The sequence below is a fragment of the Oryctolagus cuniculus genome, chromosome 9 (assembly GCF_051225735.1).
Source record: "Oryctolagus cuniculus isolate XC-2025 breed Fujian yellow rabbit chromosome 9, ASM5122573v1, whole genome shotgun sequence".
NCBI lineage: Eukaryota > Metazoa > Chordata > Mammalia > Lagomorpha > Leporidae > Oryctolagus > Oryctolagus cuniculus.
The window spans coordinates 136,064,710-136,087,158 of NC_142875.1; the positions used below are offsets into that span (position 1 = coordinate 136,064,710).

Here is a 22,449-nt window from a genome sequence, read left to right on the forward strand (position 1 = left end):
AGAGAACACAGCAAAAGGGACAAGGACTTCACCAAAGGAATGGTCTACATCTGACGTCGCAGCCTATGAGCAGATCACCAGGAAAAGGAGACAGGAGGAGCCATGTGAAGAAGGGACCAGCGCTGCGGAGAGGGTGGCCGGGAAAGGGCAGGAGAGACCCGTTCTCTGGGAGACAAGACACCAAGTCACTGAGAGTGCAGCGTCTCAGGGGTGGCAAAGAAACTCCGACTGCAGCAGCAAACAGTGGAGCCAGCAGACATTCAAGAGAGGTACTAGGGAAGCAGCAGCAAGGGGGAACGTGACCCCAGCTCGCAGGCCCCTACCAGGGACATCACCACCACTGCCCTGGCCCCTGCAGCTCCACTCCAGCTCCTGCAGGGCTTCTCCTCCACATGCAGCTCCCATCTCCAGCCCACACGGTCCCCTTGGCAACCACACCGGTTCTTTCTCAGCATCTCACACTCCTCCCACGGGGAAAACTCCCAGCCTAAGCGGCACTGCCACTGCGCCTGAAAAGCAGTGTGCTGGGAGGACTGAAGACAGTGGTGGGCCTGCACCATCTCCCGCCAGCTGTCTCTGTGCTCGCAAGCGGCAGGCCCTCTTCTGTCTAACAAGCTGACACCCAGGTTTGACCCTCCATCAAACACAGCCCTCCTCTCCCCAGTAAAGCACAAGCCACCAACACAGACAAGAGGAAGCACCAGGGTCAGGGCTCCGCCCACCCACGTGACCTCCACCTGCCCTCCTGCAGCAGGTGACAGTTATCTGTGCTCGGCTCCTCCCCAAACCTAGCACTTCCAGCTGGGAGCCCCCGACACTCAGGGGCAGGACCTGGTACCAAGTTAATTCTAACATCAAAGTTAGCAGTCAACACTTAGTAAACATTTAGGGAGGGCAGGCATAGTTTCAGTGCCATCATCTATACCTCAACCCTAATGAGCAGGACGTAGCTAAGTAACAAGGACAGGTTCACACAGCAGTTAGTAAAAGAAAAAAGACTGACAGCCAAGAGTCATCTGCAGAGGTTCGTCTGACCTCAGCACTACTTCTGTGAGTTCCTCCCCCTGCAGACCAGGACAGAGGGACCGCTCTGAGCAGCCGCCTGCTGTGCTCCTCCTAATTCTTGCCTTTGTGGCTTCCTGGGTCCACCCCCTGCTCCCCAGAATGGAGCCACCCCAGGGCCATCAAAAACAGCCCAGGGAACTCACACCAAGGGCTCCATGCCTAGCAGTAAGCTTGTGCCCAGGGCAGGGCTGGGCTCCACTTTCTCTAACTCCCAGCAGCTGCCTCCCTAATTCTTGTGAATTACAGGGCTCAAGATCAGAGTCCCTGCAAACAGGAGTTTACACAGTGAGGCTAAAGTCATCACTGTTCAGCTGCCTAGCAGGCCTTCATTGTAGGTTAGAAACTGCAATCTGGGCCGGCGCCACAGCTCAATAGGCTAATCCTCCGCCTGTGGCGCCAGCACCCCAGGTTCTGGTCCCGGTCGGGGCACCGGATTCTGTCCCGGTTGCTCCTCTTCCAGGCCAGCTCTCTGCTGTGGCCCGGGAGTACAGTGGAGGATGGCCCAAGTGCTTGGGCCCTGCACCCCATGGGAGACCAGGAGAAGCACCTGGCTCCTGCCTTCGGATCAGCACAGTGCACCGGCTGCGGCGGCCATTGGAGGGTGAACCAACGGTAAAGGAAGACCTTTCTCTTTGTCTCGGTCTCTCACTGTCCACTCTGCCTGTCAAAAAAGAAAGAAAGAAAGAAACCGCCATCCAGTGGCAGGTGGAGATGTTCATGAAGACAGGAAAAGCAACACGAGGGAGGAGCTCAGTTAATGGACAAGGCATCGACTTATCTTGATGCGATACAGGCAGATAAACTGAAAAAATAAACAAAAATTTGACCAGAAAAATAAGTCCTTCAAAACAGAATGATGTCACATTTAAGGATTAAAATAATATCCTCACATATTTTTGCAAAAGCAAACAGCAACACATAAAATCAACACTGGATTTTACTCTGCTGCTTCTGAAAATGAGCTCATCAATCAACGATTCCCTACACTTCGTTATCTACAGACTGGGACACAATCATTGCCATGGCTTCCAGCCATTCTGCAAGATAAAGACCAACATTTCTTTTTCATTATTTATGATGAAATTTTGGTTCCAATTTTACCTCCTTTAATAATTTATGTGACCATCTTCCTCCCCCTGTGATATTGTGATTCCCACCCTTAAAATAAAAGCAGTACAATGAATATTTATTAAATTGAACTGAAGTCAACAGGAGACATTTCACACCATAATGCCTCAGTGTCCAATGCCTAAGGACCAGTTGGCCCCTTAGCAGGCAGTGAATTATGGATAGATCTTAACAAGAAAGGAGAAATGTTGAGCACATACAACAATGGGATCTGGAATTAGCAGGAAGAAAATGAATCGGTGGGAGGGAGAATAAAGCACAGAAGGGCAAAACCCTTCACCTGAGCTCTCATCCGGGCATGACAGCCAAAGTCACACACGCGCAGAGCCCATCAGGACTGCCCGAGCGCAGGTCCACAGCTTACTGAAGTCTGCGTGGTCCACCTACAAAATGTTCACAATTTCCAATTTTCCTCCATCTTTGGATTTGCCTATGGTGGAAGAATGGTATATTTGGGGGAAAAAAGAATACAACCCAAAAGCCCAACATTTGATTATCCTCTTTCTCATTTGAAGCAGTTCATGGTCAAGTGATGGGGAACTCTTTAAAGACTGGGCCTCTGTTAGGAAGACTCACACAGTCAAGACCAAGGTCACCCCGATGCAGCAAACACAATCTGAGGCACTGCTGGGTAAGGGCTCAAATGGAAATGTACTTCACATGCAAGATACTTTCAAGATCTGTTAGCTGTCTATGCTGATAGAAAAAGCCACTCCAAAAATAGGGAATAAATCAACACAGGTTTATTGTCATGCAGTGCCAAAGGGGTCTAGGCACTCAGGGTGAGGCAAGGCTGTGCTCCCTCTGCACACTCAGGAAAATTCTGTGCCTTGACTTTTGCTTCTGGAAGTGTCCCACATTCTGTGGCCACCATCCATGAAGATTCACAGCCACCTCACACACAATTGAGGTCACTCCATCCAAAGTCCCCAAGATCCAACCCTTCACAGGATTAACTCAGAGCTCAAAACCTGATCTAGAATCTGGTCAATTCAAAGTCCCAGGAATCAGACATCAGCAAAACGCCAGAACAGACTTACATACTCCCCTACAGATACATCTATCTGAACAACTACCCACCGGTGAAAAAAAACCACCACAGAGCTAAGGAGAGCAGCGTGGAGATGACAACGCCTGTGTGTAGCACAGAAACAGAGAAGGCACATTGAGTAGGGTAGGAAGGACAGTCTCTATCACCTGAGTCCCCGTGCCCCGAGCCTACACAGCCCCATGTGGAGACAGACGCCCTCCGTGTGGGGGAGGGAAAAGCGACCGAGCACCAGGCACTGCTCAGACCACCAGAGCAGACCTCCCTGAGTCAGCCGAGACACAGCCTCTGCCCCTGCCTGCAAGACCCCTGCCCCAGCGCAGATCTCACAACCCAGATTCAAGCGTGCCGGCTGGATCTGGTCAACACCTCAGTCACAGTATCTGCACGGCTGCTGCAGCACCAGGCTGCAGGCCTCCTCCACAACCAGCCTGGTCATCAGGCTGCACCCGGGGACCCCACCTGCAGCCTGGCCCCTGCATGTAAGCTCCAGGCTAGCCCTCCAGGACCCAGCCTCTAGCACTGCCTCTCCACTGCGGTTGAGAGACCCACTCCACCAGATCTGCAGGTCAGGACCCCCGCCTCCAGCAACAAGCCCACCCACAGACCACACGAGCATTTGGTCTGCCCAAATCTCTGGACTGGGCGACTGAACACGGGATTTCCCACGAAATTCAGTCTGCAAAAACTGAAACAAGCCTCTACTTCTTCAAATTCTCAGACAGCAACAGAAAGCAACGAAAGAAACGAAGAAAGAAAAGGAAGGGAATGGGGAGGGAGGGAGGGAGGGAGGGAGGGAGGAAGGAAGGAAGGAAGGAAGGAAGGAAGGGGGGAAAAAATCAAGAAAACATAACACCATCAAAGGAAGGCAATACTCTCCAGGAAGCTGACCCCAAAAAAGGGCATGTATAAAATGCCTGACAAAGAATACAAAATAATTGTCTCAAGGAAGCTCAGAAAACTTCAATAAAACAATGAGAAATAATTCAATGAAATCATAAAAAATAATGGGACCAAAGAGAAATTTGATGGAGAGACTGAAATGGAATTTTAAAAAATCCAACTCTGGGGCCCAGCCCTGTGCTTGGGCTGTTAATGCCCTGGCCTGCAGCACTGGCATCCAATATGGGCTCTAGTTCAAGTCCCAGCTACTCTACTTCTGATCCAGCTCCCTGCTGATATGCCTGGGAAAGCAGCAGAGGATGGCCCAAGTCCTCAGGCCCTGCACCCACACAGGAAACCCAGAGGAAGCTCCTGGCTCCTGGCTTCAGACCAGCTTAGCGCTCATTTGCTAGCTCTCTCTCTCCATCTCTCTCTTTATAACATTGTCTTTCAAATAATAAAAATAAATCTAAAAAGGAAAATCCAACCCTGAAACAGAAAAAGTGCAATGAATGAAATGAAAAATGTCATAGAGGGCTTCAACAGCAGAACTGATCAAGCAGTACAAAAAAACTCAGACTATTTGAAAATACATAGTCAGAAGAGAAAAAGAATGAAAAGTGAAGAAAGCTTATTGCATTTATACGACAATAAAGTCAAAGAGCAAATATTCACATTATAAAAATTCAAGAAGGAGGAGGAAACAATGAGGTAGAAAATTTAGTTATGGCTAGCACTGTGGTACAGCAGGTTAGGCTGCCACCTGCAACACCAGCATCCCACATGAGTACTCTTGTAAACCAGCTCCCTGCTAATGTACCTGGGAATACAGCAGAAGACTGCCCAAAAACTTGGAACCAAAAACTTGTGGGAGAACTGGATAGAGTTCCAGGCTCTTGGCTTTGGCCCTGCCTAGCCCAAGCTGCTGCAGCCATTTGGGCAGTTACCCAGCAAATGGAAGATCTCTCTCTGCTTCTCCCTCTGTGTAACTCTACCTTTCAAATAAAGAAATAAATATATTTTACAAGTACTTAATAACAAAAGAATCCTAAACTTCAAGAGACTTAGCACAAGAGTTTTACAGCATAAAAATTTTTCAGCCAGGAGGAATTCCCGTGTGGATCTCTGCTAAACCTTCCTCAGCCCTGAAATGAAGATTGTTCTTTGTGAACTCAGGAGCCCTGCACCATGATCCATGGACCTCTGCCACACCTGCAACCCTCTTCTACTTACGAGTCAGTCAGATGAGAAGGCCGCTGATCCCCATCTCAAGGACTATTCTAGAAAAACAACTTTGCGGGCCAGTGCTGTGGCACAGCAGGTTACAGCCCTGGTCTGAAGCACCAGCATCCCATATGGGCACCGGTTCAAGTCCCAGCTGCTCCATTTCTGATCCAGCTCTCTGCTATGGCCCGGGAAAGCAATAGAAGATGGCCCAAGTCCTTGGGCCCCTGCACCCATGTGGGAGACCTGGAGGAAGCTCCTGGCTCCTGGCTTCAGATCAGTGCAGCTTCAGCCATTGAGGCCAAATGGGAATTGAACCAGTGGATGGAAGACCTCTCTCTCTCTCTCTCCCTCTCTCCCTCTCCTCTCTGTGTAACTCTGACTTTCAAATAAATAAATAAATCTTTAAAAAAATTACTTCAAAGATTCTTGATAAATCTCCCCAAAATTTTACTTGCAACTCTAAAAATTAAGTAGTTCCCTTCTGCAAGAAAAGAAAATGCATCAAAATTCATTTATACTCTTCATCCCACCCCAAGTTCCTCTTTACTGTTTCTTTTTTTATTTTTTTAAGATTTATTTTATTTATTTGAAAGACAGAGTTACAGAGTGAGGTGGAGACAGAGAGAAAGGAGTCTTCCATCCAGTGGTTCACTCCCCAGATGACCAGAACTGTGCCAATCCGAAGCCAGGAGCCAGGAGCTTCTTCCAGGTCTCCCACATGGGTGCAGGGGCCCAAGCACTTGGGCCATCTTCTACTGCTTTCCCAGGCCATAGCCGAGAGCTGGATCAAAAGAAGAGCAACCAGGATTAGAACTGGCGCCCATATGGGATTCCGGCACTGCAAGCCATGGCATTAACCCACTGCGCCACAGCGCCGTCCCCTCTTTACTGTTTCTAATCATCATCTTTCTAGGATATAAGTAAGTTCAAAAAAAATCCTACAGATTCTATCTACTGGGGAAATGTGCTGTATTAATTCTAGCTTAAATTTTATTTGCTGTAATTAAAATATATTTTTTCTTAGTCAAAAAAAATTTAAAGAAATAGCAGAAAACTTTTCAAATCTGAGGTAATAAACAAATAGAGTAAATCAAAGATCTCCAATGCGAACAAAACACCAAGACATATTATAACCAAGCTTTCAACAATCAAAAATAGGAAGATAAGAGGACAAAACCACAGGAAGAACACCTTCCAGCACCTGGGCCAAGCAGCAATGATGGTTCAAGGGATTGGGCCCCGACACCTAAGTGGGACTCCAGAGGGAGTTTCTTGCTCCCGGATTCAGCTTTGGCCAGACTTGGCTGTTACAGCCACTTGGGGAGTGAATCAACAGATGGAAGACCTTGCTCGCTGCTTTCCCTCCCCCTCCCTCTCCCTCTGCCTCTCTCTCTCCTCTTCTCCTCTCTCCCTCTCCCTATGTGTTTCTCCATCTCTACTGCTCTGTCAAAATTTTTAAAAACATGTAAAATGTAACATCAAAAACAAAAGCAAAAGGGGAGGGTGGGTAATGCATACAGACTTTTTTGTGGTCTAAGTTAACCAGTTATCAGTGTAACGCAGCCTGTGATATAGCGTATTTTATGTAACCTTCATGGTAATGACAAAATGAAAATCTCTAATAGATACAAAAAGATAAAAAAGTAAGGAAGCCAAGCATACCACCAGGGAAAATCACCTGATAATAAAAGGCTATGAGAGAGGAAGAAAGCATCAAATGATCTACAAAGCAACCAGTAAACAATTAACAACATCGCAGTAGTAATCCTCACCAGTCATTACTTTGAATGTAAGTGTATTAAATCCTCCAATAAAAGGATACAGAGCTGCTGAATGGATTAAAAAAAAAAAAAGGCCTGGGGCCTGCAACACTTAAGATGCCAGTAGAGATGCCTGCAACACATCTGAGTGCCTGAGTTCAAGTCTCAGCTCCTCCACCCGGTCCAGCTTCCCGCTTATATGCACTCCTGAAAGCAGCAGCGATGGCTCAAGAAGTTAGGTCCTGGCCAGCGCCACGGCTCACTTGGCTAATCCTCCACCTACAGCGCCAGCACCCCGGGTTCTAGTCCAGGGCTGGGGCTAGCGGGGTCATTGCAGAGATGGTTGTCAAAGGACACCAAAGTTCAGGAAATTCTAAGTTCAAGAAGTCTACAACACCAGGATTGTAATAAGCAACAATGTATCATGTTCTTGAGAATCACACACAGTAGATTCTGAGCTCTCATCACAAAAAAATTATGACTATGTGAGGTGACACACATGTTAATAAGATCCATTTAGGCCGGCGCCACAGCTCACTAGGCTAATCCTCCACCTTGCGGCGCTGGCACACCGGGTTCTAGTCCCGGTCGGGGCGCCGGATTCTGTCCCGGTGGCCCCTCTCCCTGGCCAGCTCTCTGCTGTGGCCCGGGAGTGCAGTGGAGGATGGCCCAAGTGCTTGGGCCCTGCACCCATGGGAGACCAGGATAAGTACCTGGCTCCTGCCATCGGATCAGCGCGGTGCGCCGGCCTCAGCGCACCGGCCACGGCGGCCATTGGAGGGTGAACCAACGGCAAAGGAAGACCTTTCTCTCTGTCTCTCTCTCACTGTCCACTCTGCCTGTCAAAAAATAAAAAAAAAAATTAAAAAAAAATAAGATCCATTTAGCCATTCCACAATGTATGTCTATTTTAAAATATCACGTTCAACTAAGAATAAAATTTTTATTGTCAATGTAAAAAATTCATTAAATATAAAGCAATGTCTCAATTGTCAGCATTGTGGTGCAGTGCATTAGGTGGCCACCTGTAACACCAGCATGGTGCTGGTTGAAGTCCTCCTGGTTGTTCCACTTCCAATTCAGTTCCGTGTTAATGCACCTGGGAAAGCAACGGAGGATGGTCCAACTACCTGGGCCCTTGCCACCCAGATCAGAGACCAGGCTGGAGTTCCAGACTCCTGGATTTAGCCTGGTACAGACCTGACGTTGTTGCCATCAGGGAGTGAACTAGAGAGTGGAAGACTAATCTCTCTCTCTCTCTCTCTCTCTCTCTCTCTTTCCTCCCCTCCTTCTGCAACTCTGCCTTTAAATAAATCCATCTTTGGGAGGAAAAAAAAAAAAAAAAACACTAAGTCTCCAGTCTCATCACCTAAGACATCATTCTGAGACACAATTTCTCTCCACCTAGGATCCTTCAAATCCCAAGAAATAAATTATCTGCTCCCAAAATACAACAGTAAGATAGATACAGGATAATAATTATCATCACTCAAAACAGCAGACAATGCAACTCAAACAGAAACACTTAGCTGTCAGACCATAACAATTCTGAATTCCGCCCAGGCAAACTCCACGTGGTCTCCAGGTCTAGGAAGGAGCCTCTGTGGCTCTGGATCTGCCCCGAGTCAACCCTTCCTGAGGAAATGGCATGCGTGTTTACAGCTGAGTGGTTTCATCAACCTACTTCCTACGTGCGCAGTCTCAGGGATCCAACAGCCTTCCTTGAATTCATCTTCCCACTGACACTTCCAGCAAGGCCAGCAGCATTTTCTGCTCCTATAACTTTCTTAAGAATCTTGTAGGACTGCCAAGTATGTCATGGAGATTCACTATTAGATGGAAAAGGCTGCTCCACAGGGATGTCCTGGATAAGCCATCTCGTTCCTGGCTTCTGCTGAACTGGTTTGGGGGCCCATGGGTCACAAGGTCTTCAATAAGCCCACTAGGTAACGAAGCACCATGATCTTTTATCACTTCTGAGGCACTAGCAAAGAACAGCCACACCCTGGGCTTTCTCTCCAGAATAAGCATTCATTACAGTCCATCTCTTATTTTAACAATTATGTTCTAGTCAGGATAGGCTGTGAAATTCAACAAGCTCTGGATCCTTTCTGCTTAATGATTCTTTGCTAAATCTTTCTCTCCTCTCACATTTTACTACTGGCAACATGACAAAGCCAGAGCTCACCTTCAGCTCTTTGCATAAAAGTCACAGCTAATTATCCAGGTTCATTGTTTACAAGTTCTGTTTTCCACACAACCACAAGACACAGTTCAGCCAAATTTTCTGACATTACACGTAACAAGGAACCCATTTTCTCTAGTTTACAATAACGAGCACTTCATTTCCACCTGAGTCCTCCACTGGCCATGCTGTTAACGGCCAGAACTCCACCTACCTACAGGATGCCTGAAGTGCTCTCTGAGGTGACCTACATTCTCTCTACCATTTTTGTAGTGACCAACATCCACATTTCTACAAAAGATCTACCCAAGTCAATCTATATTTATTTTCCATTAAGAACCCCAAAACTTCCACATCTGCCCACAGCTCAATTCCAAAGCCAATTCCATATCTTCAGGCATCTGTGGCTGAAGCACTCACTTCCACGTACAAAGCCCTTACTAACTTTCTAGTGCTGCTATAACAAATCACCACAAACCAAATGACTCTCATCAACTCAGACTCATGCTCTCAGAATCCTGGAGGTCCTACGTCCAGAACGAGCCCCCCTGGACTACAGTCAAGGAAGCAGGACTGTTGGGTTCCCTCTGGAGACTCCAAGGGAAATGCCTTTTCTTTCCTTTCCCAGCTTCTGCAGGTGGCCTTCATTCCCGGGCTCCTGGCCCACTTCTACCTTCAAATCCAGCAATGAGAAGAGGTGGTTGGCTTAATGGTTAAGAGGCCTACATCCCATAGAGTACCTGAACCCAGTTTCTTCCTAAAACAGACCCTTGGAGGAAGTGGTGATGGCCCGAGTACGTGGGTTCCTGCCACCTGCTTAGGAGAAAGGACTGAGCTGCCAGTCCCCAGCGTCAGCCCCAGCCACTACAGGCATCGGAGAGTTCTCTCGCTCCCTCTCGCTGCCCCACCGCCCTCGCTGACAGTCTTTCTTGTATCACATCACCCACTGACTCTACCACCTCTCTCAGATGTAAAGGACACTTACGATTACATAGCACTTTCCCCGATAATCCAGGACAGACAGCTTACCAGCAACCTTGTTTTCCCCTTGTCATATAACACAGTATTCTCAAAATCCCAGAGTTAGGACATGGACATCTTTAGGGGACCATTACTCTGTACACCACATTGTATCTTTGTGCAAGAATCTATTTTCAGTTCTGCTGTATTAACATGGTCCACCAGGTAGCCTGGCCCCTGCTTCCTCCTCTGCTTCACTCCTATCTCTGCACACCATCCAGTCCTGGCGTGCGACCTCGCCCCAGCCTGTGCTGCTCTGATCTCTGTGCACACACACAGCCTCTCCAGACGACTCGCAGGTCAGTGGCCAGCTTACCCGACTCTTCGAAGTCTGTTCCTGGACCCTGGAACTCTCCAAACTGGAATGAAGATCCCCTTACACTCTCAGTTTTCTTCACAAAGGTGTCTTAGTGGTGATTACTAATGGCTACTTCGAGCAAAGACAAGTTCTAACTTCCTCATCTGCTTGGTGCTAACACTGGGCAGTTCAGCAGCTGCACAAGGACTGGAAGGAATGAACACAGCTAATTTAATCTTCACAAGAACGCTCGTGTTATAGTCGAGAGGACTGAAACAGCAAAACTAAGCAATTCCGCAATGGGGATGTAACTAGTAACCTTCCACCTGGGCCCACATCTTAGCTGTTGTCTTCTTCCACTCTGTGGGTTTCCAGTGGCCCTTACGTCACCCTCGAGTTCTCAGACGCCACTGACCATCACACTGTGGGCAGACCCCCGTGGCCACTGCTTTCTCAGTACAGTTCCCGTGCCTACCACAGTCAATGCCTCACTTGCAAGTGGCTTCCTCACTCCTGTTCTCAAACGCTACATGAGAGCTCACCAGATGAATGTCGTGTGCCTTTAAATCTTTAAGTGCTATAAAAATAATGAGTAAGCTTATTTCCAAACTATCAACTCAGGAAAAAATATGCTTTGATTTTCTGTACTTCTCTTGTGGGAATTAACAATACAAAACCTGTGAACACTTCAGAAGAAATTTTATTACATCAACAGATAAAATTCTCTACTTCAGGAATCCGGGCAGTTGAATGGTTAAAATCAAAGATCTAAAAACCATGCAGGTTCCTATAAAGCGCTAGAACTTTGCTTCTGTATGCTCTCATTCTTGATCTCTCATGTACACAGGGGAAAGAACCTAATGATCATTATCTTGTAAAATATTTCCTAGACTTTAAATAAAACTAGGTAAAATTCTACCTATTACTGCACTAGTCCTTAAGATTTCAGATCTCTTTACAACATTTCGTAGCTCTTTTCATTGTCAGTATTCACACTTCCATTTTTTAAAAGCTTAGTAAGTGTATTTTTGTGGCTATGAGTCAGATTATAGCTAAAAATGACTCAAAGATCTTGATACAGATTCCAAGCTATGGACTGGAAACTTTCTCCTTTTGAAGATTATTGTAATTGTCACAGATCAAAAGCCACGTTTGTTAAGAGATACTCTAACCCAGCATCTTGCTATTTGTATTTCCATAGAGTTACAAATCAAGTTTCAACAGCAACAAAGCCAGCTGAGTGATACCATAGTTATGTTATGATAAAAAGGTATGATTCTGAAATACTTATTTTTATCAGATATAATAAAACATTTTGTAATGATAGATCTTTCACAATAATTTACAAAATGTACTTATAGATTCAAAAGGTGCAGAATTGCATGCAACTCAAAAATCACTAAAGGAAAACCGCAGCAGCCGAAAGGAGGAGCACTGTGAAGTGCGACACGGTGACCGGGAAAGCTTCCACTGGGGTGTCTCGTTTAGAGCTCAGAGGCAGCAGATGGGTAGGTCACTGCAGGGGCAGTCTGGTGGGCCCTGATCTCCTCCAACTACACAGAGCACAACTGGCAGCACAAAGAACCTTGTATAACAGGTGCACACGGGAGCTGAAAGCACCTCCCAGGTGTTTGAATTCGTTACTATTCCTGCTCTGACATTTTATACACCACATACAGCATCTGCAAGATTCACTATCCATGGAATCTGTGAAATCCTGCATGTCTGAAAGCTCCTGGAACCCACGTGGAGCAGCAGGTTCCAGGCTGCTATCCGAGGGGTGGCAGACGTGGACTGGGGCCCAAGACCACCTGTTGACAACTCTGGAGCCTAAACCTGGAAACAGGTGAAATCACGGGCGCATAATCAGCACATCAGTAATGCATCCCCCTGGGAACACAGCAGGCAGTGATCACTCACCGACTGGCAATGTGAAATAAAGTTCATAATTTGTCAGGAATTTTACGTCTCCGGATATCATAAATTATATTTGCAAACTTCTATTCTGTCTGAATATTGGGTCTGGTATCAACAAGGCAACAAACAACAATTCCTCATGCCATGTGGTTACTGTGGGTGATTTAGAGAAAATGCAGCGCTTGCCACGAAGACAATAGCAATTTAAGTAAGCCATCAATAATCACTCTTTATAAAAAAAATAGTTAACCAGAAGACACTGGTCCCTTGAGACGATTTCCCAGCAACTACCTTACTGTCTAGCACGGAAGACACAGCCCTGGGGTTTCTGGTCCCAAGAGTCCAGGCTCTCTGCAGGGAACACACCTGGTCATCAGGGGCGTGAGCGTCACAGCTTCTCACACTGGTAGTCCTGAATCATGTTGTTTCCAGTTCACAGAGGTTAAAAATCAGAGATAAAAACAAATCAACACGCAACAGAAAACAAACACTTAGCCGTAGGGACACTTCTGCTCATCTGAAATCCTGCTGCAAGTCCAGGCTTATTTCCTGTATTAGATGTAGTCACTTTTCTTCAAGCTCGACCCTCCCAAAGAAGACCCTGAACTAGATACTGGCATCGCAAATGCCACATGCAAACATTCATTAAGTAAGTTTTGGAAACACAAAATTGACATTGTAATCTCTTGCTCGGTAAGCGCCACACACAGCAGTTGCTGCTGCTGGGGTGACACACTCTGGCGGCGGCAGGCAACAGCAGCACTGGCGGCTGCCTCTCCTCCTGGCGGCAGGCCTGCCTCCAGGGGCCTTACTTCGCACACCCACTCCCCCTAACCAGGAGCCGGCTTCCTGGGAAGCCGCAAAAGCAAAGCCGCAGAAGCAACACCTGGGTGAGTGGGCCCCCACGCTGTACCCGCCGGGCGTGAGTCCCAACTCCGCTTCTCGTGGCCTTCCTCTGTGCTGCTGCCCTGGGAAGCTCCTCTTCCTACGGCCCTCTGGCTGCCTGGTGGAAGCTCAGATTCAGCAGTCCAGAACCCTTGGTAAACTGATGATGAGCGCCCGTGCGGCCCCAATTTGCCACTGACTGCATACACACCTAATGCGATTTGAAATTAGACAACAGCGCGCAGCTGATGGCCAAAACCAAGTTTTGGAGTCCTGACTCGAAACCAAGGGTGGGAGAAGCGAGACTCCTAAATTAACATCTCCTTGAAAGATTCTCAAAGTAACGCTGCGCGCATGCTGTTCCCTCTCCGGGAGACGACGGAGGACCCGGAGGAGGAGGATGGCGCGCCCGGGAGCCCGGCCTCACCCAGGGCGCGCGGCCCGCCCGCGGGCGCCGCCGCACCTGAAACTTCCAGGGGTCGCTACCTTCCCCCGCAGCTTCGGTGCGGCTCTCGGCGACGATCCATTGTTCCCCAGGCTCTAAAGCCCACGTCTGCCAACGGAGTTCCCGCCCGGTCCTGAAGAGACTGTCCACTGGCCCCAGCACTAGGCGTACCGAGGTAGGAGCCGGGCGCGAGGGCCCAGCGACTCCCCCCTCACCAGAGCCAGGGCTGCACCCCTCTGCCCCTGCCCACCAGCGCCAGCCGGAGGCCGGCCCCCTCCCCAGACCCCGCTCGCAGCGCCCGACCCTACCTTGAAAGAGGAAGGCTTTGGTCCCATTGTGCAGCCCCGGGACCTGGCGCACTCCGGCCGTGGACTCCCCCAGTTCCAACTCCGTCAGGACATCAATCTGCAGCGAGGGATCCACACCAAGCCCCCACACTGCTGGAGTGGGGAAGGGGAGGGAAGAAGGAAAAGGCTGCATCAAGAGAGGAGCCGCACGCCCGGATGCAGGACTCGGAGCGGCTGCTCGCCGCCCAGCGCCTACCTGCGAGCAGCAGCCACGCCGGGAGCAGCCGAGCCCGCGGCCCCATCTCGCAGACCCAGCGCACAGCCCGCTCCGCGCAAAGTTCCCGGGCCGCAGACCCGGGCTAGGGCGCGACCCGCGTCGCCATCTCCAGGGCAGGCACCGAAAACGCGGACCTGCCCCGCCCCTGCTCCAAGCCCCCACCCGGAACCGAACCGGTCGGCGGCGGGGCCGGCACGCACCTGCTCCAAGAGCGCAGAGCCAACAGAGGGTCCTCAGCAAGCCCCGAGACTCCATGGCGCGGCTCCGCTCAGTCCATCGCCTCCCTCTGGAACAGAAAAGAAACGCCGAAGAGGTTCCCGGAATCCAGCGGGAAAAGCGTCGCCCCCCTGCTGCTGCCTCGCATCCACTGTTTAGCGGGATTAACACGATTGGGCCGCCTAAGAAAGGAAAGGGAGGCCCCCGGCGCGCGGAGAACTTGGACCCTCCAATGCGCACAGCCGCTCCCACGCAGCGCCAGCGCCAGCGCCGGCGCCGGTTGGGAGGGGGGTGGGGAGGGGTCTCGGGAGGTCGGGCTTGCGGGCGAATTCGCTCCCCAGCCGGGTGAAAGCTGCCCAAAGCTCGCTGGGCGGCGAGGGATGCGCCCCAGAGAGCCGGGCGAGGGCGGCCTCACCGCGCGTCTTCGCCGCCGCGCGAACCTGCAGTAGAGGCAGAGACAATGGAGAGAGCGCGGAGCCCTGGACCCGACTCCCGGGGAGAGGAGGCGGGAGGCCAGGGGTGGGGAGGACAGCTGGGGGCCCGGCTGTGCATCCTCCCCAGCGCGGGCTCCTGGATTCCGAGCCGGCCCAGCGAGCCCAAAACCGCGGCAGCCTCCGCCCTCCGCCCCCCGCCCCCGCCGACCGGGCCACGCCAGGTCCTTTCCGATCGTAGATCGACACCCTAGGTGCCAAGTTGCCGGCCGGTCCTTGCTCTCACCCTCCGCTCCGGCTGCGCGTCATAAGCCATGCAGACAGGCCCGGCCACCAGCCGCAGGGGCGCGGCTAGAATGCGCGGGGCCCCCCCTCCCCGCCCCGGCCAGGGCGGGGAGTCCACCGCTCTTGCGTTCTGCTCCGGGGCGGCCCGGGCGCGGCACCTTCTCCGGGGAGAGCGCAGAAGCCCGAGGCGGTGAGACCCAGTAAAGAGAGAGCGAGGCGGGGGCCAGTGGCACCACTGGGAAGCCCGGCGAGCCTTCGCGGAGAGGCCCCCTGCCCAGGGCGGGGCGCTGGAGAGCTTCCCTGGTGCTGAGAGCAGAACTTAGCCAGGAACCGCTGGACAGCTCCCAGGCCGCGGACGCCGGGATCCGGCCTAGCTCTCGCTGAGCGAGATGAGCAGGGCGCCTACCCACACGGAAAAGGGCGAATAGCATACTAGACATAGCTAGGACACATGGATAGAAGGGTGGATGCGTAGAAAGGCAGGTGATAAATGAGTAGGCAGGTAGGAAGGGAGATACACAGATAATGAGTGGAAGATGGATAGATGATTTACAGGTAATTGATAAATGGTTAATAGATACATAGGTACGTGAAAGAAGATAGATTAGATGCACACAGATGATAGATAAATGATTGTAGATAGATGAGGAGCAGACTAGATCGATAATTGATAAGGATATAAATGAATGATAAATGATTGTAGATAGATGAAAAACAAATGAATGATAGATAAATGGATGATAGTTAAATCCAAGAAGATAAGCTAGACAGAACAGATAGATGAACAGATAAATCATATCAAATTTTCCATTTAATTCTATCTTTAATTTTGTAAACTTTGAGGAATACTACAGTACTTACATAGGATAAAATACTGTATAAAATTTCTCTGGTTTGCAAAACAACACCATGTAAAATTCACATAATTTAATTCAAAAGAAATTATTCACCAGGGAATTAAAGCTGGCTCTGGAACACTATATCCAAAATATTAAACTGAAGTGAGCATCTACATAAATTACATAAAATGAAGTTTAAATAATGCTATCAGGAGAAAATAAGAGAACGTACACAGACACGCAGATGCATATACATGTGAGAATGACTGTGCGTGTATTTCAGCACAGCAGAGTTGCAGCAACAACACTAACTCTCTCGCTCACAGCATGCTGAGAGCTGGGGGTTAGTCGGCCTGCCTCCAGCACCCACACACACTTATGCTCCCTCCAGAAGGATAGTATTTTTGTACCCAAAATTATTCCAGCTGAACCTGCCCCTATAATTCCTCATCCTAATTAAGTATGGAACAATTACAACATGGGTCCAGGGCAGAGGGAGCAGAGTGTGAAGTTTGGAAACCACAATGAAGCAAGTCACTGGCAGAGGCTTTCAGCCTGAGCTCTGACAATCTGGGGTTGCACAGCTGGTTGGAGCTGTCTTCGCCTTCTAGAATGAACAACAGCATTCTGGGTCGTGACCTAATGCATTCCACTACTGCCAGCCTTGCACGTTATCTATGTGTCATTGGACTCTCTTTGTGCAGCTTTTTATTTTTTTTATTTGAAAGCAGAGTAAAAGGAAGAGGGAGAAATCTAGGGAGAAAGAGATATTCCACCCACTGGTTCACCTCCCAATTCATGGAAACAGCTGGGGGTGGGCTAGGCTGAAGGCAGAGCCTGGAACTCCATCCATGTCTCCTATATGGGAAGCAAAGGCCCAAGAACGTGGTCCATCTTCTGCTGATTTCCCAGATGCACAAGCAAGGAGCCACGCTGGGAAAGAGAGCAGCCAGGGACTCGAATCGTTGTTCCAGTATGGGATGCCGGCATCGCAGGCAGTGGTCAGGCACTGAGCCAAGCACCAGCCCCTGGGCAGCTTCTCAGACGTGTGGTCGCCACACTCCCTCCCTGTGCTGCCACTGCAGCTGGATGCAGAAACCCAGCACCGTGCAGTCTCTGCCTCTGTCCCCTCAGGTGTTAGATGCACCTACACCAAAACTCCTTTCACACAGTGCTGCTTTCTTGCTTGTAATCACTGTAGTAGGCATGGCAGCATCTCCCTACAAAAACAAACCAACCTTTCCTGACCCCAATCCTTAGAATCTGTGAATGTGCCTTATATGCAAAGAGATTTAAGGATACAGATGGAATTAAGATTGCTAATCAGTTGGCCTTAAATAAGGGAGATTATCTTAAATTTTCTGGAAGTACTCAATATAATCACAAGGGTCCTAACAATGTGGACCAGAGAGTAAGAAGAGGGGGTCAGAGCAATGGGATGTGGGGGGTGGGGGGGCGTGTCCTTGCTGTTGCTGCCTATGGATATGGAAGGGCTGGGAGCCAAGGTTTGTGGCCACCTTCAGGAACTGGGTGGGACATGGGAAAGGACCCTTCAACAGCCTCCCAGAGAGGAAAGGACACTGCGACACTCTGGTGTTAACCCAGTGAGGCCCAATTTAGGCTGTGAATTACAGAACTGTAAGATGAGCGTCCACAGTTTCCATTTTCTAACGGTGGATCACAGAGTTACAGCATATATTACATCATACAAAGAAAACCAATGAAAAGGAACCACGCATGAGAAGCACACTCAGAATGGTCAACTCTCCTTTACTGTGATGGGCCCCTTCTACCACAAACACATTTGAAAGCTAAGTGAAATGTCCAATATGTTCATTATAGATCAGCTTTAAATTAAGAAGAAAGTATCTTGGCCGGTGCCACTGCTCACTAGGCTAATCCTCTGCCTCTGGAGCTGGCACCCCGGGTTCTAGTCCCGGTCGGGGCACTGGTTCTGTCCCAGTTGCCCCTCTTCCAGGCCAGCTCTCTGCTGTGGCCCGGGAGTACAGTGGAGGATGGCCCAAGTCCTTGGGCCCTGCACCCGCATGGGAGACCAGGAGAAGCACCTGGCTGCTGGCTTCGGATCAGCGTGGTGCGCTGGCCACAGCACGCCGGCCACAGTGGCCATTGGGGGGTGAACCAACGGCAAAGGAAGACCTTTCTCTCTGTCTCTCTCTCTCTCACTGTCCACTCTGTCAAAAAAAAAAAAAAAAGAAGAAGAAGAAGAAGAAGAAGAGAGTATCCTAAGATGCCAGACAAAAAGAGGTAGCTGGAGATTGGCCAAGCAAGCAATAGTAGATGGGGTGACTAGCACAGGGTGGCACACAGGCTCAGAGTCATGGGGACCAGGCGACAGGGGTGGGGGGCACACTGGAAACCATGAATTACGGCTAAAGGCAGAAAAGGTGCTCTGACAACAGGAGGGAGATTTGGAGGATGACATCACCTCTGAAAGGAGGCCTTGGAAATTACGCACACTGGCCAAGGAGTTACACACGACCACCCAGAGAAAGCAAAATCAATCACAATAAATAGCATATCTCAAGCTCTGCCACAGGTTCACAGTGACATTCCTCACTGGTGCAGGAATTCTGAAATCAAAACCTGGTGTGAAGTTCCTAGGATCTCCAGGGAGCAAATACAAAATGTGATGTTTCTCTTCTCCATTCTCTGGCGTGCGCGAAAAACTCCTGCCGAACAACAGCAGCTGGGAAATACACGAGATTCAGAGTAAAATGGAAGGCAGAAGCCTCTTCAAGGAAAATCTTTGTGGTTTAAGCTAGGTAGAGGTTCCTTAAGCAGGAATCATGCATATTAAAAGAAAAATGCTGTATTTCATCAGAAAAATTTCAAATTCCTTGTTTTCTGATACACAATTAAGATAATTAAAGTCAAGCTAAGGGTGGGAGAAAATATTTGCAAAAAAATGACTAATAAGGGATTTGCTTTCAGTTTATCTAAATAATTCTTTTAATTCAGTAATACCAAAAGATAGCAAGAAAAAAGAAGAAAAGTACAAGAAAGGTGTCCCAGCATCAGTAGTCTTTAGAGAAATCTGAATTCAAACCACCATAGGATATACACACATTAGGATGGTTAAATATAAACTGACAATTACAAGTGCCGGCAGAAGCAGCTCCCACAATTTGCTAACAAGAAGGCAAAAATACACAGGCTTTTTGGGAACTGTTCAGAAGCCTATAAAACATTTACACCTAAGTATTTACACTAGAGATATAAAAACAATTTCCTCACAAGGACCCATTTTTGAGTGCTTATAGCAGATTTTACATATTTTACTCAAATATTGTAACAGCCCAAATGTCTGCACACTGATAAATAGGTAAGTAAATTCATAGAAATAGAACACCATGGATAGATCCCAGATGGCTGAACAGTGAAAAGACACTCTGTGACCACAGGAGGTTACAAGAAGAACAGGAAAGGGACCATGTTCCCAGGGGACAGCTGGAGAGAAATTTTCAGTGGAAAACATATGGAAGAGAGGAGAGAATCCAGGGAGCAGCAAAGACCACATACATAACAGCAGCTAGCTGGACACCAGCAGCCATTCCTGGGACCACAGCTGTAAGGATATGCCTTCTTATCAGAGCAAACTGAGAGGCTAGGTTTCATCAGCCCACACACCAGTGGGGATCTGGTCTGAGGGAGAACCTTGGGGTCCCTGCTGACCTTGAGTCAATATGGGAGAGGAGGTGGGGGCAAGGCATGCATTTAGCTCTGGGAAAGGAAGCCACACTGCTTCCCTCCCCTCCACTCACCAGGGTGCTCGGCAGCCAGCAAGGGAGCCACCTCCTCAGGGTCAAGTGACTGCACGCTGCAGTGGCCCACGTGCCACTGGTGGACCGTGTCTGAGGGAGAACTCCATGGTCCCCAATGACTTAGAGTCTGGCCTGGAGAGCTGGCAGGGGCACAGCACCCACTCAGCTAAGGAAAGTGAGAGGACCTTGCTTCTCCCCCCCACCAAAGCACCAGATGGCTTGTACCAGGTAGGTGGCTAGTTCTGGGGACGGACAGGTTCACAAGGCAGAGAGCAAGGGCCCTGCTCCTTGTGACTGGGTGACATCTCCGTAAGCCAGGAAAAGCTGGGTCTTTGGGCAATCAATGGATCCAACTCAAGGGGCTCGAACTCCCTGAATGCCAGAGAGGGACCTTGCGGAGAGTCAGCACACCCACACGGTGGAGCACACGGAGATCTCGGTGAGGTTCCTGTGCCTGAGCGGTGGGGGTGCGCTCACCACGGGCAGTTTGTTCACCTTGGTTCAGAAAAGGACTGAGCTGTGGACACTCCGTCCATTGCAGCCACTGCCTCTTCCTACTGTGGATGCAGATCAACCACGCACAACTTGGAGTTACACTGGATCCTTGCTCCACCCACAGCGTTTGCTGATGCTCTCCCACCCCACCCTGCACCCACCACCGGATAGCCACTATAAACCAGAGCATTTGACTAGGCCACAGAGGCACATTCCCAAGGACAACGCCTTCAGAAGACACATCAACAAGTGTTTTCCCAGATGTGTAAAAATAAGTGTAGAAATACAAGACACATGGACATAGAAGACAATATGACTCCCCAAAAGGAATACAATAATACTTCAATATTAGACTGTGAAAATGAGGAGACTGACAAAATGCCATAAAAAGAACTCAAAAGAATGATTCTTAGCTTACTCAAAAACAGAGGAGCACTTACACAATGTAAAGAAATCCATAGACATGGACAAAAAATCTACTGGGAGGTAACAGCTATAAAAGAAGAATCAAACTGAAATATCAGAAATGAAGAATTCAATATATTCAAAAAATTACAGTGGAAAGCTTTAACAACAGACTCAGTGAGGCAGAAGAAAGAATATCTGAGCTAGAAGACAAATCTTCTGAAATACTATCAAACAACCAACTATACATGTTTTAGGTGTTTGTGAAGGAGTGGAAAAGCAGAATAACACAGAAAAATAATTGAGTGAAATAATGGCAGAAAATTTCCCTCATTTGGAGAAGGACATGGACATCCAACAACAGGAAGCACAGAGAACCACAAATAGACATGGTCAGAGATCTTCAAGACATGTTACAGTCAAACTTTCAATAATAAGACATAAAAATCCTGATATGTGCAAAAGAGAAATGTCAGATTACCTTTAAAGGATATTCAATAAGATTGACAGCCAGTTTCTCTTCAGAAACCCTACAAGCTAGAAGAGAATGGAAAGCTTTGGTTCAAAATTTAAAGGAAAATAAATCCTGTCAACCCAGAATACTACACCCAGCAAAGCTCTCATTTATAAATGAAGGTATAATAAAGACCTTCCAAGACAAAAAAAATTTCAAAGAATTTGTCACCACCCAGCCAGCCTTACAAATGATACTTAAGGATGTGCTACATACAGAAACAGATAAAGGCAGTCACCATTATTAAAGAATGAGAAGGCACAAAAACTCCTAGTAATAGGACAAGGGAGATCCAAAACAAACAAAAGGAATATTTAGGGAAAAATGGCAGGACCAAGTCATTACATATCAATAATAAACTTGAATCTAAATGGGACTAAATTCCCCAATTGAAAGACACAGACATTTCAAACATAGGCAGAAAGGTCTAAAAAACAAGATCTATCAGTTTGCTACCTACCAGAAACATACCTTACCAAGAAAGACACTCGACAAAATAGACTTTAAGATAAAAATTGTTAAAAGAGACAAAGAAGGTCACTATGTAATGACTAACAGATCACTTCAACAGGAAGATGTAAATATAGTAAATGTGTATGCATACAATGCAAAGACATCCATCTACTTAAAACAAAGGTTAGTTAACCTAAAGGGAGATATATACTCCAGTACAATAATGCAGGATCTTCAATACCCCAGATTTATTGGTGAACAGATAAACTAGACAAAAATCAGAGAAACAACAGGCTAACTTACACCATCAACCATATGCATCTAATTGATATCTAAAGAACATTTCATTCAACACCTGCAGAATACACATTCTGTTTATTAGTGCAAGGAACTCTCTCTAGGATATACCATATGCTACTATGTATAAAAAAAGTCTCAACAAGTTCAAAAACATTGAAATCATAGCATCTATCTTTTCAGACAACAATGGAATGAAGCCAGAAATTAAAAACTTAAGAAACTCTACAAAACATGCAAATACATGGAGACTGAAAAACATGCTCCTGGATAAACAGTGGATCATAGGAGAAATTTTAAAATTCCTT

At 48.2% G+C, this 22,449-nt stretch overlaps 1 protein-coding gene across 11 annotated transcripts in view; it reads right to left on the reverse strand.

Annotated features, from left to right (window-relative positions):
• NELL2 (neural EGFL like 2) overlaps positions 1–22,449 on the reverse strand; it is a 391,818-nt gene that overhangs the window by 304,970 nt on the left and 64,399 nt on the right. The window contains exons 1-3 of one of the 11 annotated variants that reach the window (XM_070049716.2): positions 15,358–15,732; positions 14,625–14,710; positions 14,169–14,297 (exon numbers count right to left, since the gene is read on the reverse strand). In XM_070049716.2, coding sequence (XP_069905817.1) covers positions 14,169–14,297; positions 14,625–14,710; positions 15,358–15,380 — 238 coding nt within the window. In that variant the 5' untranslated portion in view covers positions 15,381–15,732. Of the gene's footprint in view, positions 1–10,631; positions 11,132–14,168; positions 14,301–14,403; positions 14,557–14,624; positions 15,012–15,055; positions 15,236–15,357; positions 15,733–22,449 lie in introns of those variants that run through there. The other 10 variants (XM_070049715.2, XM_070049714.2, XM_070049718.2 and 7 more) reach the window with 10 other exon arrangements.